The 18,872-nt window shown below is 43.1% G+C and overlaps 1 protein-coding gene across 3 annotated transcripts in view; it reads right to left on the bottom strand.

Moving 5' to 3' along the window:
* The window catches only part of LOC140458014 (protein kinase C-binding protein NELL2-like), a 375,163-nt gene that overhangs the window by 225,652 nt on the left and 130,639 nt on the right, over positions 1 to 18,872 (bottom strand). For 2 of the 3 annotated variants that reach the window (XM_072551970.1, XM_072551972.1), the window contains one exon: positions 319 to 444. The exons of the other annotated variant lie outside the window; for it this stretch is intronic. In XM_072551970.1, coding sequence (XP_072408071.1) covers positions 319 to 444 — 126 coding nt within the window. The remainder of the gene's footprint in view (positions 1 to 318; positions 445 to 18,872) is intronic. 3 annotated transcript variants of the gene reach the window in all.

Below are 18,872 nucleotides of genomic sequence, written 5' to 3'. Positions count from 1 at the left end.
AAAGGGCATTAATGGACCGGATGGGTTTTCCCAAGAATTACCAATGATTTCAGGGTCATCATTAGACTCTTAATTCCAAATTGTTATTGAAGTCAATTCCACCACCTAGCATGGTAGGATTCGTAACCATCTCCCCAGAACATTAATTGGGTCTCTGGGTTAATAATCTAGCAATAATCTCACTAAACCATCACCTCCTGAATCCATGATAGGATTTGAACCTACATTCCCATGATATTAGTATGGACCTTTCAGTATTAATCCAATGATAATACGACACTCCACCTCGATTATTTCACTTATTGACAAATGTCTTACCTGTACAGGAATAATCGTCAACCCTAATATAACCCGTTTTGCAGATACAGATGTAGGACCCAGCGCCATTCACACAGATGGTATTCTCTCGACAGTAGTGTTTATTTTGGGCACACTCATCAATATCTGTGTATTGAAACAATTTAATAATGAAGATCAGTGAAATTCAATGTTTCTACATGCTGAAAACAATCAGATGATATTGTTGCTTTAGCATTTAGATACGTGGGTCATTGATGCCGTGTGATACAGTGAACTATTTCAGTCCTTCTAGAAGCTGGTAAAAAACTGCAAGGTGGAAGGAAAGTTTCTAATTGGTCTCTTTGACCTACTCTATTGAGCTATCATTGGAACCCACATGAAGATAGAAGTGCTTGAGATGTCTTTGCTTTCTCTTAGCAATGAAACCGTTAACAATGCACAGAGAAAGTGAGCACTGCAGATACTGGAAATCAGAGTCGAAGAGTGTGGTGCTAGAAAAGCACAGCCAGTCAGGCAGTATCCAAGGAGCAGGAGAATCGATGTTTAAGGCTTAAGCCCTTCATCAGGAATGAGGCTCATTCCAATGAAGGGCTTATGCCCGAAATGTCTATTCTCCTGCTCCTCAGATGCTACCTGACTGACTGTGCTTTTCCAACACCACACTCTTTGACACATTAACAATGCATGCCAGTATTGAACATCTAGCCTAGTCCAACAAGTCAATGTGAGTGTCTGGCTGAGTCTATGCACAGGTTGGTGGTTGCCATGGAGATCCAGGCCCAGCTTTGTTGTTGATCCTGGCTGGAGATTGCCATGGAGATCCAGGCCCAGGCCTAACAGTGTTGTTGATCCAGGCTGGACCCAGTCCCTCAGGGTCTGCTGGACAGAGGCAGATGTCTGCACTGCATTGCCCCATCCACTGGTCCTCAGGACCAAAGGCATGGGGACATGGTTTCATTACTAAGAGGAAACAAAGACATGGCAAACACTTATAATTTATGTGACAATGTACCAAATAATATAGACTTCAACTACAGAAGGTGGTGTGCACAGCCCAGACCATCATGGAAGATAGCCTTCCATCCATGGACTCCATTTACATGGCTCACTGCCATGGAAAGGCTGCCAACATCACCAAAGACCCATCACACCCTGGTAATGATCTACAACCCGTTCCATGAGGCACAAGATACATCAGGCACCAGCAGGTTCAGGAACAGCTTCTTCCCTGCTATTATTAGATTGATGAATGGACTCTCTAACTTCAAATAATGCTGATCTTGTTAATGTTGATCTTGTCTGGTGCACGCCCTGTGTGGCGTAACCTATATGGTTCTGTATGAGTTTTTTTTCACCCTCTGCTCTGTATGTCCTTGCTTACTATGATCTGTCTCTACTACTCGTTAATAAAACTTTTCACTGTACTTAGGTACACGTGACAATCAATCAGTCAAATCAAATCAAATAAAGTGATCTCAGTAGGTTTACTTCATCCTTTGTATTTTGGTGAAGCGTCAGATTCTGCCGAAGGCCTGGAGATGGTCTGGTCAGCTGTTAGCCCTGGAGGTTTGGTCAGGTGACCCCAGGGGCGTTTCGATCTGGACAGTCCTGATAATGCTGAGGGTCTTCTTGCCAAAGTAAGCATAAGATACATATAAGGATGATGTTTGCACAGTCACCAGAGTCAATTGTGGCAATTAGTGACTCATCTACCTACAGTTGATCCTCCTGATCACTTTAAACCACTCTCACCATCAATCAATCCCCCCCCCCACTTCAACTGTTATCATTTAACGAACAGAATTTCCAAGCCCTGTTATAACTTTTGGAAGCTGTTGAATAACCCACAAAACACCCTGAGTAAACAAAAAGCACCAGGACCTGGGTTTTATTCCACTCTTGGGCAACTGTCTGTGTGGAGTTTGCACATTCTCCCCATGTCTACGTGGGTTTCCTCCTCCACTTTCCTCCCACCGTCCAAAGATGTGCAGGTTAGGGTAGATTGACCATGGGAAATTACCGATAATATCCAGGAATGTGTAGGCTAAGTGGCTTAGCTATGGGAAATGGGGAGTTACAGAATAGGCTGGGGGTCAGGGTCTGGGTGGGATGCTCTGTGGACAGTTAATGCAGATTCGATGGAATGAATGGTCTCTTTCCACACTGCAAGGATTCTACGAATTGAATTGCAGCGATAAGCCCATAAAACTCTCCAAAGAAACAAACAGGTTTCAAAACTGTAATGGTGGGTGTCTATTCTCTGCGATTAAAATAAGGAAGGAGGATTAAACATTTGTAGTTGGTGTGTTAACATGCTAAGTTACTCTTTCAACAGTGTGAAATGCACTCTACCTTTTTATTTATTAGAAAACCTCTATCTAATGGACAATTATAATTTCCAATCATGCTGTTGTCACCTTGTTGAATACAGACACAACTCATCTTACAACATTTCATGATAAACTGTGATGGAGGCAAAACTAATTAGTTTCACTTTTAAATTCTCCCATCTCCAATTCAAGGCTCCTGTCTCCATGTAGCTGTATAAAAGCTACAATGACTGAAATCTAGCCATCTAAATGAGAAAAACACATATCTATGGAGGACTCTCCATTGACTTGCAATGTTATCATTACTTTCTTAACAGTTCTGTGATTTTCCCCCTGCATCAGCTTTCATGAAAATGGTCAAGGGTCGAATCAAAAATCCAGCCATCTCACTAGTGTTCTTTCCTTCCCCCAACCCATTTTGAGAAACAGAACATTAAAATGTGGACTTAGAACCCTGCACATTATTTTACCTGTGGTCTCACAGAGTTTTGATTTAAGCTAACCGGATTTTCCTACTTTTTAATTGTTTCTCTTCTACCTGAAACCACTGCTCAGTTTGCTACTTTAACAAGGTAAAAACAATGACTGCAGATGCTGAAAACCAAATACTGGATTAGTGGTGCTGGAAGAGCACAGCAGTTCAGGCAGCATCCAACGAGCAGCGAAATCGACGTTTCGGGCAAAAGCTCTTCATCAGGAATAAAGGCTTGATGAAGGGCTTTTGCTACTTTAACAGCCTGGTTAGCCTCCGCTGTGTTTAGTGATTTGTAATTCTGTAACCCCAGATCCCAATGCTACTTTGTTCTATTTAATCTTTCATTAGCCTAACAATATGTGGCTTCTTTATTCTTCCTACTCCAGTGTTTTACTTCACACTTATATGAAAATGAAGATTAACTGCTCATTCTGAAAACTTCCTGATCCCTACCTTAATTTCATTGAAGTTTTTTAAACTTTGCAACGTTTGAAATAGAGAAATACTTCTGTTGTTGCCAGTTATGGCTCCTCTGGCCCCAGAATTGAATTTTATTGTTTCTCGACTTGCTCAAGTGACAATCTCTTTTTAACACCATGAGACATACGAGGAGACAAACCAATCAGCCTATCGAGTCTGCATCGCCTTAGAATGCGAACATGCTGACCTGATCATCCTCAAGCTCACTCTCCCGCCCTTTCCCCATAACCCTCGAATCCCTGACTCTTTAAACTTGTCTGTCTCAGCCTTGAATATATTTAACATGCCTTGCACCATCACCCATTTCATCATGTAAGTTGTTGCACCATTTTTCTCCAGTTCTGATGAAAGGTCAATGACCTGAAATGATGTGGTAAGTTTTGTGATTTTGTGGAGATGCACTTGGAGGTTGGAAAAGAGACAAAATGACAGATTCCTGTGCCAGGGTTGGTTCCTGAGATAACTTTCTGGGAGTAATGACTCAGCATCAACAGTTACCTGCTCGACTGCAATGGTTAGCTGATAACTGCATTACCAGTTAGAGATAAATGGTAGCTCATTGGTGTCTTTCCAACAGCAGACAGAACACCTTGCCCCGTCAGCCCTCCTCAAACACAAAGCCCATTGGAAAGGATTCCCCCTCCATACTGATGGCCTGATGCCAGTTGCTTTTACAATTTTATAATTATTCTGAGGCTGACATCCACCTTGGGGCGATCTTGTTATATCACTCAGTCTCAGCAGTGAATGGCTGATGGAGTTTAATTTGAATAAATGCGAGATATTGCATTTTGGTAAAACAAACAAGGGCAGGACTTACACAGTTAATGGATAGGGCCCTAACAGTGTTGTTGAACAGAGAGACCTAGGAATTCAAGTACATACTTCTTTCAAAATTGCATCATCGGCAGACAGGGTGTTTAAGACAGCATTTTGCACGCTTGCCTTCATTGCTCAGACTACTGAGTATAGGATTGGGATGTCGTATTGAGGTTGTACAGGACATTGGTAAGATCATTTTTGGAGTACTGTGTACAGTTCTGGCTGCCCTGCTATTGGAAGGATATTATTAATTTGGAGAGGGTTTAGAAGAGATTTACCAGGATGTTGCTGGGACTGAAGGGTTTGAGTTACAAAGATAGGTGGGGACTTTTTTCATTGGAGTGTAGGAAGTTGAGAGTTGACCTTATTGGAGATTTATAAAATCATGAGGGGCATAAATAAGGTGGATACCAAGGGGTCTTTTTCCTAAGGAAGGATTGCAAAACTAGAGGGCATATTTTTAAGGTGAGAGGAGAAAGATTTAAGAAGAACCTAAGGGGCAACGTTTTCATAGAGAGGGTGGTTCGTATGTGGAATGAATTGCCAGAGGACGCAGGTACATGGTTACACCTTTAAAAGACATTTAGACAGGTACACAGATTGGAAAAGTTCAGAGGGGCCCAGGCCAAACACAGGCAAATGAGACTAGTTTAGTTTGGGAAATTTGGTCAGTATGGATTGTTGGACCGAAGGGTCTGTTTATGGTCAGGCTGACTGGGCCTGTTGTTTCCATGACCCATTGAAGCATTCTCCTGGAGGCTGTGAATTGGGACCCTGTCTCCAGAAGCCTTCTGAACTGGTTGCCTCCAGGAAAGTTGCCAGCTACATCACATCAGGGCCTTTCCCCTTTGTTCCTGATGGAGAATTGAAGAGGATGTTGGGATCACAGCTAGAAGATTTAGCCCATTGAGTCAGTTTCTGGGGCTCCACTTTACCTGCTGCTTAACCTACTCAGGATTTCCAGCATTTACTGTTTTACTCTCTAGAGAGATGATGGGTCTGCTTGTCATGATTGATTCAATTTCAAATTAGATAGAGTCGCTTCAGAAAATAGTACAGTATTTTGAAATAGTGAACTTGAGCAAATTGAGACATGAGGTATGGTAATTATAGCAGGCTCAGAAGGGAAAAGGTGACTTTGGACTGAAGATTTCCTATGCTCTTACCAGCCTGCGAGTTTCCTGGGTCCGCTGTGGTCTAACTGATAGAGATTGATGGTTGTGGCAAGTTAACAACTCCATTATTATTGTATCACACAACTCCCAAGATTGTGGAAGACAAAGTAGATGGGTCTTGCTTTTTTTTTCATCGAGCAACTCCCATGTTTCTAATTATCAGTGCATAGAGAAACTCCTTTCTGTCATTCATAATCCACTGTTAATTAATGGGACTGTGGAGATGAAGGAGATTAGCTTCACCCTGCCGTCTACATCAATCTAAGGTTGCATTTTTCAGTAACAATATACACCAAGTCATTCATCATTATTAATCAGCTCTTCACAGATTCTCGGCAATGATTCTTTAGTTCAATTCTAGCTGAGATGCAGTTGCTCAATTGTTATGTATCCCAGGGCTTTATTTATTGTGGTTGCTTAATGATATTATGAGTTAACTGGGATACCGTACTCACATTTAGATAATGGAGATGAAAGACTAAACTTTTTAGTTACAAGCCTTTTCGATCTTGAATTCTACTCAAATAACAGTGACACATGAAATAATTGATTTCTTTGTCTTATCTGGCTAGTGGTCACTGATGATTGAAGATGCTCTTGGCTGCTGAATCCAACAGCCAATCACTGTCAGCATGAATATCAGATTATTGTCGTATAAGAGCATGTCACAAACTTAGTGGCATTTAGTATCAATGTAATTTGGACATTTCAAATTGTTGATCTGTATCTTGATTCATTTGGGGATAAGCTCAATGACTGATTAATTCTTTTGGGCTTTCGAGATTTTGAAACTCATTCTGGCTACTACATCAGATTTAAGAGGTTTTGCAGCAGGTAGTAACAGTTAAAATGAACCCATGTGTTTTCCAATGTTACTCCTGAACCTGACAATAAAATAAATGAGACATTATATAGTCTGTTTATGATAGTTTCTTGATAGTTTCTCTGGACATGAAGGCTATTGGAACTGCTAAACTTTATGGTGCAGATGGATTCATCGTGTTTGTAACAGACCTATAAATGAGGGAACTATCTGGTGTTGTTCCTATGGCTTCTCCCCATAATGCTGCACAGATCATCATCCTCAGGTGACTGCCCAGCTCTTTCTTACAAACCTCAACTGAACCTGCTTCCACCACACCCCCAGGCATTGCTTTTCAGACCTGACCCACTCATTGTGTGAAATTTTTCATCTTCATTCTTGCCTCTTTTATCGTTCACATTAAACCTCAGATCTCTTGTTCTCAATGCCTTGACAAGAGGCAACAGTTTCTCTCTATTCATTCTGTCTGGAATCCACCTAAATCACTTACTGAAGTGAGAAAAGTCTTCAGCTATAGAATCGTGGAATTCTCTATGACAGGAAGCATTTGAGGTCAAAACATTGAACATTTGCAAAAAGGAGTTAGATAAAGTTCAAATGGATCAAAGGGTATGGGGAGAAAGCGGGAACAAGGGTCTGAGTTGGATGATGCGCCGTGATCATGTTGAATGACAGAGCAAGCTTGAAGGGTCAAATGGCCTTCCCCTGCTCCTATTTTCTATGCTTCTGTCAGCATTCAGGAAAGTCCAGGATGTTTCTGTACTGCCATCAGCATTGGTGATCAGACAGTGGAGATTGATTGTAGCTTGGAGTGCAGAGGACAGGGCTTCACAAAGTGGGGATTTGGCAGCCAAAATTGTGGGGCTGTAAGATCCAAGGCAGCAATGGGTGACCGGAGTACGGAATGCATCCAGTCAAACAGGCCCTCACACCATTCTCACTGGCAGGACAAATTTCAAACTTAACAATGGGGTCACAGCTGGAAACAGTTTGCAAAGCATTGCCATTGGAGGCCTATAGGAATGATAGGGTTGGAAGGTTTGAGCTGCAGGGAGAGGCTGAATAGACTGGGGCTGTTTTCCCCTGGAGTGTTGGAGGCTGAGATGTGATTTTATCCAGGTTTATAAAATCATGAGGGGCATGGATAGGGTAAGTAAACAAAGTCTTTTCCCTGGTGTGGGAGCCCAGAATTAAAGGACATAGGTTTAGGTTGAGGGGGAAAGATTCAACTGGGACCTGAGGGGCAACATTTTCATGCAGAGGGTGGTACATGTATGGAATGAGCTGCCAGAGGAAGTGGTAGAGGCTGGTACAATTGCAGCATTTAAAAGGAATCTGGATGGGTATATGACTAGGAAGGGTTCAGAGAGATATGGACCATGTGCTGGCAAATGGGACTAGATTAATTTAGGATATCTGGTCGGCATGGATGGGTTGGACTGAAAGGTCTGTTTCTGTGCTGTACATCTCTATGACTCTAAGTGCACAGCCCCATTAAATTTTTGTTGTGCAGTCCGTGGGGGAGCTTTTGGATCATCACATGGCAATGATGGAACATTGCTCATGAATACATTATTTGTCTTGTTTGTGATTAGAAAGGATTAAATTATGTTTCAGTGCTCTGCCTGCATTAGATTCTTATGCTTTATCAACATTCTCCCTGGGGAGCTCTATTATGATACTTTGTTGGTTGGCAATGTAATACCAACTGCAATAAAGTGCAAATATTTTACTGAATCTCTCAGGGGAGATACTGAAGAGTTCATTATGATCGAAAAACATTTTCAACCTACCAGATTTACCAGAGAGTTCAAGGCCTGTGTAGATTGAAGTCATTTATTACGCCTTGCAGTTATGTTATACTCAAGCCACTTTACACAGAACCTGCCAAGTGCAAGCATGTCTAGAAGGACAAGGGCAGCAGATACAAGGGAATACCACCACCTGCAAGTTCCCCTCTGAGCCAGACTTGGAAATAAATTCCTACAGTGTCACTGAGTCAAAATCCTGGAATTCCCTCCCAAGCAAATAGTGGGTGAACCTACAGCAGATGGACTGCAGGGATTCAAGAAGGGAGCGTACCATCACTTTATCAAGGGGTAACCAGGGACAGGCAACAACTATTGGTCCTGCCAACGACGCCTCTGTCCTATGAATTAATGAAAAAAATGTCATTACAATCCAAGAATAGTCACAACAATCTACATTGTAGACTCAGTCACACAATACATGTGGTTAATTTGACACATAAATGCCATCAGGACGGCTGAAGCTTTTACTTCCATTCAAGTGATATATCCCAAGAAGATATCCCAGAAGCAACTGGACCAAGGTGTTTTTTTGGGAATGGAGGGGGACGCTTTCATCCTGCCTGCTCTAGACTGACTCGCTCCAGTCCAGGTCACCTAGAAGCTGGACATTCTGCCTGTTGGTAGTGACAAGACAAAGACTGGGTTGTAATGGCAAGACTAGTTTCATGCCTGATTCCCATCTCTAACCTGAAAATCCAACTGTTACTTTTAATAAAGATACCAAGGTATTGGAGAAGTTGCAAGAATGAATCATTAAGATAATGCTAGAACTGAGAGATTATAATTCTGAGGGAAGATTGAACAGGCTGGGGCACTTCTCCCCTGATAAGAGAAGGAAAAGTAATGATGAGATAGGATCTTGCTGATAGAGGAGAGGAATTTTAGGTTGAGATAGGTAAGTACGTGAAGAGAGCAAAGAAATAAAAGGGTCTCCCTGAGGGGATAAGAGAAAGAAATGGAATGGGAGAGGTCTATGTGATCCTTGGATGCTGGTATCAATCAGTTGTAAGGGCTATTGAGGTGCAGTAGTAGTGTCCCTACCTCTGAACCAGGAGACACAGCTGCCCCAAAGGGGTGTAACACTATCTCTGAACAGGATGATTAAAGAGTATTTACAATCAACGGCAGAATTGTCCCCAGCTCCATGGACACAGTTTCCATTGTGTGTAAGGTGATACTGTCTAGAAGCTGCTGTTGAGTAATCACTCCAAGCTTGCCATCCTGTCTTCTGGCTCTCGCCAGGGAAGGAGAATGGGGATGCCACCATGATCAAAGAAACATTGGAGTGCTTTACCAGATTTACCCGGGGTGGGGGGGGGGGGGGGGGTCTTCAAGGCATGTGCAGATTGAAGTAACTTGTCACACCTTGCACTCATTTTATACTCAAGCCTCCTTAGACAGAACCTGCAAAGCATAAGACCATCTAGAAGGCCAAAGGACAACAGATACATGGGAACACAACCATTTGTAAATTCCTCTCCAAGCCATTCACCAGCCAGATTTGGAAATATATTGCCATTCCTTCACTATCACTGGATCAAAATCCTAGAAGTCACCCCTTCAGGTCATTGAGGATCTACCTACTGCACATGCACTGCAGTGGTTCAAGAAGGCAGCTCAACACCACCTTATCAAGGGGCAACTAGGGATGGGCAATAAATGCTAGCACAGCCCCTGATGCCCTTTCAGATCTGTTGACTAAGTAATTAAAAAGTGAATGAAGTAATTAAGAAGGCAATTCAGATCCAATCTAACCAAAATCCTGGACTTTTTTCGCTACGGCTTCATTTCCTGACCCGAGAGCAATCCCACCGGGATTTCTGTGTCGTTTGAAGAACAATTTCAGCAAAATTCAGTATCTGTGACGACTTTGATCAGTTACACTGAAGAGCTGTAGCCATGGCTACTGAGGGACTCCTATTCAAAACACTCCTTCTCTCAGAGAGGGCTTTCAGTACTTGATAGACAATTATCAATGTCTTAAAAGGCACTTCACCTATTTAGCAGGTAACTCACCACCAGCAACACGTCTCTGTTCAGGCTCACACTGGCTGGAGAGCAGCTTGTACCTTCATCATCTGCAGAGAGGCACGAGCAGAGGCCAGGCCACTGTCACCATAGCAGCAGCATTCCTCCCAGCTATGCGGCCTTCCATAGGGCAGATTGGATGGACATCAGAAGGAAGGAAGACTCTCAAAGTGGTGACTACAGGCAAAAGATCAACCCTTTCCACCAGTGAGCACCAGAAAGCCTCAGGCCTCCTTCACAGTGGAGCAGATGAGTGCGCATTGCCAATGATTAACAAGCTGTCTGCCACTAGAGGGATGAGATCTCTCCATTTCCCCCCCAACCCTCTTTACCCTCCCCTGCCACATTCGCCCCACCCTCCCCAAACAGGCCCATGCCTCTTGCCAGGTTATCGCCAGTGAGGAGAGAAAGCAAAGAGATGGGAGTGTTTGAAATGTTTTGAGCAGAGAAGAAGAAAAGACTCCACCTTTGGAGTGAGGGATGGGTGCATGGGGCTTACAGAGCGAGGGTAAATGTACAGTGTCGGCCACTCAGATAGGGATGAAGTACAAATATTGCCATAGACCAGTTGGCCTGAATGTCTAATTACATGCTGTACATTTTGTGTAAATCTCAGCTGTGGAACCCAAGTGTTACTTAATGCATACAGTTAATAAATATTTAAAGTGCCTATTTTAGCAGGAGCCTGAAGCTGAATTTATATTGTAATTTATTAATGTAAAACTGTTGGATTCCCATTACCTGTTTTGCTACACATATCATAATGAACACTTTGAAGGAGGAGGGAGCAGACAGCACTTTGCAGTTCCTCCTGACCACAGTGTCAGTGGTTTTGACAAGAACATTCCAACAGCATTCAAATGATGTAACCTCCTTACAACAACCACACTGTCAATGTTTCAGTGCTCGTTTTGAGAACAGTCATGTAAGAAACGTTTTTTGTTCTAAATAACTAAAAATGTTATTCTTAAAATACACTGCAATGTTCCACTGGTGTAAAACTCTCAGGAGGTGACCTGTATTAGCTTCAAAGCACAGCTCAGATCTGGAGAGTCACAGGCTGGATATATTCTGAGAAATATGCATCAGCATTTCTCAAAGTCTTGATGCACTGACTGCTCAGTGATTGCCCAGAATTTCTGAGAAGCAATTATCTTACATCTGGAAACATCTAAAAATGTCCTCAAGTTAGAATCAGAGATTTCTGAATTAAGTAGGGAAGTTAAATATTAAACCTGCTTTAACTCCAAATCAATTGTAAAACTGACCCCCAATCATTCACACTAACACTGTACCCTTACTCTTCCATCCCAAAACAAAACATAACACCATAAGACATAGGAAAGGAAGTAAGGCCACTCCACCTTTCAATCATGGCTGATGGACATTTCAACGTCACTTACCCACACTCTCCCCATATCCCTTAATTCCTTGTGAGATTAAGAATTTATCAATCTCTGCCTTGAAGACATTTAGCATCCCAGTCTCCACTGCACTCCATGGCAATGAATTCCAAAGGCCCACCATTCTCTGGCTGAAGAAATATCTCCTCATTTCCATTTTAAGTTGACCCCCTCCTAATTCTAAGGCTGTGCCCACGGGTCCTAGTATCCCTGTCTGACAGAAACAACTTCCCAGCATCCACCCTTTCTAAGCCATGCATTATCTTGTAAGTTTAAATTAGATTTCCCCTCAACCTTCTAAACTCTAATAAATACAATCCCAGTATCCTCAGCCGATCATTGTATGTTAGGCCTACCATTCCAGGGATCATCCATATGAATCTCCGCTGGACACACTCCAGTGCCAGTATGTCCTTCCTGAGGTGTGGGGCCCAAAAGTGGACACAGTATTCTAAATGAGACCTAACCAGGGCTTTATAAAGTCTTAGAAGCACATCGCTGCTTTTACATTCCAACCCCCCTGAGATAAATGACAACATTACATTTGCTTTCTTAACGAAGGACTTAACCTGCAAATCAACCTTTAGCGAAACCTGGACCAGCACTCCCAGATCCCTTTGTACTTTGGCTTTATGAATTTTCTTACTGTTTAGAAAATAGTCCATGCCTGTATTCTTTTTTCCAAAGTGCAAGACCTCGCATTTGCTCACATTGAATTTCATTAGCCATTTCCTGGACCACTCTCCTAAACTGTCTAAATCTTTCTGCAGCCTCCCCACCTCCTCAGTACTACCTGCCTGTCCGCCTAACTTCATATCACCGGCGAACTTCGCCAAATTGCCCCGTCCCTTCATCTAGATCATTAATATATAAAGTGAACAGCTGTGGCTCCAATTCTGAACCCTGCGGGACACTGCTCATCACCAGCTACCATTCCGTAAAAGAACCTTTTATCCCAGCTCTCTGCCTTCTGTCAGACAGCCAATCCTCAATCCACGCCAGTAGCTCACCTCATACACCACGGGCCCTCACCTTACTCAGCAGCCTCCCATGAGGCACCTTATCAAAGGCCTTTTGTAAGTAGGTGGATAACATACACAGGGCTTCCCTGGTCTAACCTACATGCTACCTCTTCAAAGAATTCCAACAGGTTAATCAGGCATGACCTTCCCTTCCTAAATCCATGCTGATTTGTTCTAATCTGACCCTGCACTTCCAAGAATTTAGAAATCTCATCCTTAACGATGGATTCTAGAATTTTACCAACAACCAAGGCTAAGCTAATTGACCTATAATTTTCCTTTTTTTGTCTTGATCCTTTCTTGAACAAGAGGGTTACAACAGCAATTTTTCCAATCATCTGGGACTTTCCCTGACTCCAGTGATTTTTGAAAGATTACAACCAACACCCCCGCTATTTCTTCAGCCACCGCCCTCAGAACTTTAGGATGCAGCCTATCTGGGCTAGGAGATTTATCAATTTTTAGACCTTTCTTTTTTATAATGGCTACCATACTCAACTCTGCCCCTTAGCTCTCCTTAATTGTTGGGATGTTATTCATGTCTTCCACTGTGAAGACTGACACAAAGTATTTATTAAGTTCTCCAGCTATTTCCTTATCTTCCATCACTAGTCTTCCTGCATCAATTTGGAGTGGTCTAATTTCTACTTTTGCCTCTTGTTTGTTTCTTATGGATTAAAAGAAACTTTTACTATAATTTCTAATATTACTGGCTAGCTTACCTTCATATTTGATCCTCTCCTTCCTTATTTCTCTCTTTGTTATCCTCTGTTTGATTTTGTAGTCCTCCCAATCTTCTGATTTCCCAGTGCTCTTGGCCACTTATAGGCTCTCTCTTTTTCTGTGATACATTTCCTGACTTCCTTTGTCAGCCATGGCTGTCTCTGTGATGCCTACCACATCATATCATTCACGATGATTTGAGCTGTTGATTCATCTACTTTGTTACTAATACTACGAGAATTCAGGTAAAGCACCTTAATGCTAATTTTGTTATCCATCACCTCTAGTAATATGTCCAAAGTTATCCTTTTTTCCTTCATTCCTGGCCTGCCTTGAACCTAAACCCTGCACACATACTAATCTGTTGCTTATCTTTCTACTTGACTCCATGCTCCTTGTTGCTTTCCCTTTCCCCTCCCCCACAGCACCCCCCCCACCCCGACTCACTGGTTTAAAGTCCTCGTGACCATCCAATTTATCTTTTTCACCAGAATACTGGTTCCAGATCAGTTCAGGTGGAAATTGTCCCATTGGTACAGATCACCCCAGTCCCAAAACTGATGCCAATGTCCCATGAAATGGAATCCCTCTTTCCCACACCAATCTCTTAGCCACGTGTTTACTTCCCTAATTTTCTTATCCCTATGCCAATGGCTCGGGCAGTAATCCAGAGATTATGACCCTTGAGGACTTGTTCTTCAATTTCCTTCCTCGTGCTTGTTACTCCCCGAACAGGTCCTCCTTCCTAGCCTTGCCTATGTTGTTAGTGCCAACGTGGACCACAGCAACTGGATCCTCTCCCTCCTGCTCCAATATCCTTTTGAGCCGGTTGGAGATGTCCTGCACCTTGGCACCGGGCAGGCAACACACCATGCAGGACTCCCGATCCAGTTCGCAAAGGATACTATCTGTCCCCTAATTATAGAATCCCCTATAACAACTACTTGTCTTTTTGTTCCCTCCTCTTGAATGGCCTTCTGCACCATAGTGCTGTGGTCAGCTGGCTCATCCTGTCTACAGCCTTTTTCCTCACCCATACAGGGAGCAAAAATCTCAGACCTGTTGGACAAAGTCAAGGGCTGAGGCTCCTCCACGCCTGAACTCAAAATCCCCCTACCTACCTCACTTTACAGTCACACCCTGTTGTTCCTGATCACTAACTGAATTTGAATTACTTAATCTATCGGGTATGACTGCCTCCTGAAACATCCAATGGCCACCAACACTACAAGAGATCCAACCCAAATACACCAGAGCCCTCAACAGTCCTCGTCCCTGTCCACTCAGCCACCTATCTACCTGATGCAACACAGTGGCTCAGTGGTTAGCACTGCTGCCTGCTCCCAACACCAGGGACTCGGGTTCGATTCTAACTTCAGGCAACTCTCTGGGCAGAGTTTGCACTTTCGCCCCGTGTCTGCATGGGTCTTCTCCAGTTTTCTTCCACAGCCCAAAGATGTGCCATGCTAAATTGTTCCATTGTGTCCAGAGACCATAGAATCATAGAATCCCTACAGTGTGAAAACAGGCAATTTGACCCAACAAGTCCACACCAATCCTCTGAAGAGCATCTCACCCAGACCCATTCCCCTATCTCTATTACTCCACATTTACCCCTGACTAATGCACCTAACCTACACATCCCCAAACACTATAGTCAACTTAGCAAGGCCAATTCATCTAATTTAGGTGGGTGAACTTGCAGCATGGGTTGGTACCTGGGACTTGGATGTTGTGGCCATTTCAGAGACACGGAAAGAGCAGGGACAAGAATGGTTGCTGCAGGTTCCGGGATTTAGATATTTCAGTTAGAACAGTAGAGGTGTGGCATTGTTAGTCAAGGACAGTATTACGGTGGCAGAAAGGACAGTTGAGGACTCGTCAACTGAGGAAGTATTGGCTGAGGTTAGACACAGGAAAGGAGACGTCACCCCGTTGGGAGCTTTCTATAGGCCTCCGAAAGTTCCAGAGATGTAAAGGAAAGGATAGCAAAGATGATTTTGGATAGGAGTGAGGATAACAGGGTAGTTGTTATGGGGGCCTTTAACTTTCCAAATATTAGAGTCATAGAGTCATCGAGATGTACAGCATGGAAACAGACCCTTTGGTCCAACCCGTCCATGCTAACCAGATATCCCAACCTAATCTAGTCCCACCTGCCAGCACTTGGCCCATATCCCTCCAAAGCTTTCCTATTCATATACCGCACGGCAAGAGCTACAGCTGGGGGAAAGGCAATTATGATGCAATTAGGCAAGATTTAGGATGCACAGGATGGGGAAGGATACTGCAGGGGATGGGCACAATTGAAATGTGGAGCTTATTCAAGGAACAGCTACTGTGTTTCCTTGATAAGTATGTACCTGTCAGGCTGGGAGGAAGTGGTCAGGCAAGGGAGCTGTCGTTTACGAAAGTTGAATCTCTTGTCAAGAGGAAGAATGTGGCTTTTGTTAGAATGAGACATGAAGGCTCAGTTAGGGTGCTTAAGAGTTACAAGTTAGCCAGGAAAGACCTAAAGAAAGAACTAAGACGAGCAAGATGGGGATATGAGAAGTTGTTGATGGATAGGATCAGGGAAAATCCTAAACCTTTCTATAGGTATGTCAGGAATAAAAGAATGACTAGAATAAGATTAGGGCCAATCAAGGATAGTAGTGGGAAGTTGCGTGTGGAATCCAAGAAGATAGGAAAAGTGCTAAATGAATATTTTTTGTCAGTATTCAACCAGAAAAAAAACAATGTGGTCAAGGAGAATACTGAGATAAAGACTAAATAGGATTGAGATGCATAAAGAGGAGGTGTTAGCAATTCTGGAAAGTGTGAAAATAGATAGGTCCACTGGGCCAGATGGGATTTATCCTGGGATTTTCTGGGAAGCCAGGGAGGAGATTGCAGAGACTTTGGCTTTGATCTTTATGTTGTCATTGTGTACAGGAATAGTCCTAGAATACTGGAGGATATCAAATGTTGTCTCCCTGATCAAGAAGAGGTGTATAGATAACCCTGGTAATTATAGACCAGTGAGCCCTACTCCATTTGTGGGTAAATTATTGGAAAGCCATCACTGTCTGAGGAAAAAGGCTCTCACTGTCCACCCTATCTAACCCTCTGATTAAGATTAGGGATTCTCAACACAGTTTTGTGACGGGTAGGTCATGCCTCACAAACCTTATTGAGTTATTTGAGACGGTGACCAAACAGGTGGATCAGGGTAAAGCGGTTGATGTGGTGTCTAAGGATTTCAGTGAGGCATCTGATAAGGTTCCCCACAGTAGGCAATTGCACAAAATACAGAGGCATGGGATTGAGGGTGATTTAGCAGTTTGGATCAGAAATTGGCTAGCTGAAAGAAGACAGAGGATGGTGGTTGATTGGAAATGTTCATCCTGGAGTTCAGTTCTAGCAGTGGGATACAAGGATCTGTTTTGGGGCCACTGCTGTTTGTCATTTTTATAAATGACCTAGATGAGGGAGTAGAAAGATGGGTTAGTAAATTTGCGGATGACACAAAAGTCGGTGGAGTTTTGGACAGTGTGGAAGGATATTACAGAGAGACATAAATAAACTGCAGAGTTGGGTTGAGAGGTGGCAAATGGAGCTTTATGTGGAAAAGTATGAGGTGATTCACTTTGGAAAGAGCAACATGCGTATAGAGTACTGGGCTAGTGGTCAGATTCTTGGTAGTGTTGATGAGCAGAGAGATCTCAGTGTCGATGTACATAGATACCTGAAAGTTGCTATCCAGGTTATACAGTTGTTAAGAAGGCACACGGTGTGTTGACTTTTATTGGTAGAGGGGTTAAGTTTCGGAGCCATGAGATCATGCTGCAGCTGTAAAAACTCTGGTGTGGCTGCACTTGGAGTATTGAGTACAGTTCTGGTCACCACATTTAAGGAAGGTGTGGAAGCTTAGGAAAGGATTCAGAGGAGATTTATTAGGATGTTGCCTGGTACGGAGGGAAGGTCTTACAAGGAAAGATTGAGGGACTTGAGGCTGTTCTCATTAGAGAGAAGGTTCAGAGGTGACTTAATTGAGACATATAAGATACTCAGAGGGTTAGATAGGGTGGACAGTGAATGCCTTTTTCCTCGGATGGTGATGGCTAGCATGAGGGGACATAGCTTTAAATTGAGAAGGTGATAGTTATAGGACAGGTGTCAGAGGTAGTTTCTTTACTCAGAGAGTAGTAGGGGCATACAGCACACTACCTGCAATAGTAGTAGACTTATCAGCTTTAAGGGCATTTAAATAGTCATTGGATAAACATGGTATAGTGTAGGATAGCTAGCCTTCAGATTGGTTCCACAGGTCAGTGCAACATCAAAGGCTGAAGGGTCTGTACTGCGCTGCAATGTTCTATGTTCTGCATTTCTTTGGACAGTAGGAGGAAACTGGAGAACCTGGAGGAAACCCACACAGGGGAGAATGTACAAACTCCACACAGACAGTCAACTGAGGCTGGACTCAAACCCAGGTCCTGGTGTGTGAGGCAGCAGTGCTAACCATTGAGCTACTGTGCCAACCCATGTGCAGGCTGGCTGGATTAGTCATAGGAATGCAGGGTTAGAGGGATGGAGTGGGTCTGGGTAGAATGCCCTTCAGAGGGTTGGTGCAGACTCGATGGGCTGAATGACCTGGTTCCACACAGTTCTGTGATACCACCTTTTCCATCTAACTGTCACCTTACCTCCTCAACCATCGCCACCCCCTTACCCACCTGATGGCTTATCCCCTTATGGAAAACCACATCTTGCCCTTCACCCTCTCACCTGACACCCAATCCACTAAACTCACCTGCCACCCTACTCTAGTTCCCACTTACCCGACTTCTGCTGTCAGTGGCTGCAAAATTGCAAAATTGAAATCTCTGAACATTTCATTTTCTAGAACACTGCAGCTAATGCTATAGAAAAGGGGGTAAGGGAGCCCAACATTGACTCTGCAAGAAGTGGATTCTGAGCTAGTTTTCCACTATTTGCGTGGACAGAGCAGGCTAAAATTACAACCATGAAATTTGCTTAGGGGTAAGTTGTCATTTGATGATAGGATTAGTGTTAGTCAAATCTGTTAGAACAGTAATCTGAAGCTCTGATCTCCCTGAGTAGAGATTGATTATATTGTTAGGTCCCCAATCTGAAAGTCTATTGTTGAATATTTAAGTGCAACATGTTAGACGTAGAAACATGAAAAGTATAGCACTTGGATAAGTAAAATAATTTTTATTGCTATTTTATAGTGTCTGTTTTACGTTTCAGGTAAAGATTTATATAGATGCCATTTTCTGTTTACAAACTTGTGGTTAAGCATTCTTACATTGTCTTATAATCCAGAAAACTCTGAAATCCAGCAATGGCAGGTCTCAAACATTCTGTACTGGAGAGGTTACACTGAGAATTATCAGATCAGCTCTGATCTCGGTGAATGCTAGAACAGACTCAATGGGCTGAATGGCCTACTGCTGGTTCCATGTCTTATGGTC

Source organism: Chiloscyllium punctatum, chromosome 32, assembly GCF_047496795.1.
Source record: "Chiloscyllium punctatum isolate Juve2018m chromosome 32, sChiPun1.3, whole genome shotgun sequence".
NCBI lineage: Eukaryota > Metazoa > Chordata > Chondrichthyes > Orectolobiformes > Hemiscylliidae > Chiloscyllium > Chiloscyllium punctatum.
Note: the sequence above shows the minus strand (reverse complement) of the source record. Positions and strands in the feature narration are given on the sequence as shown.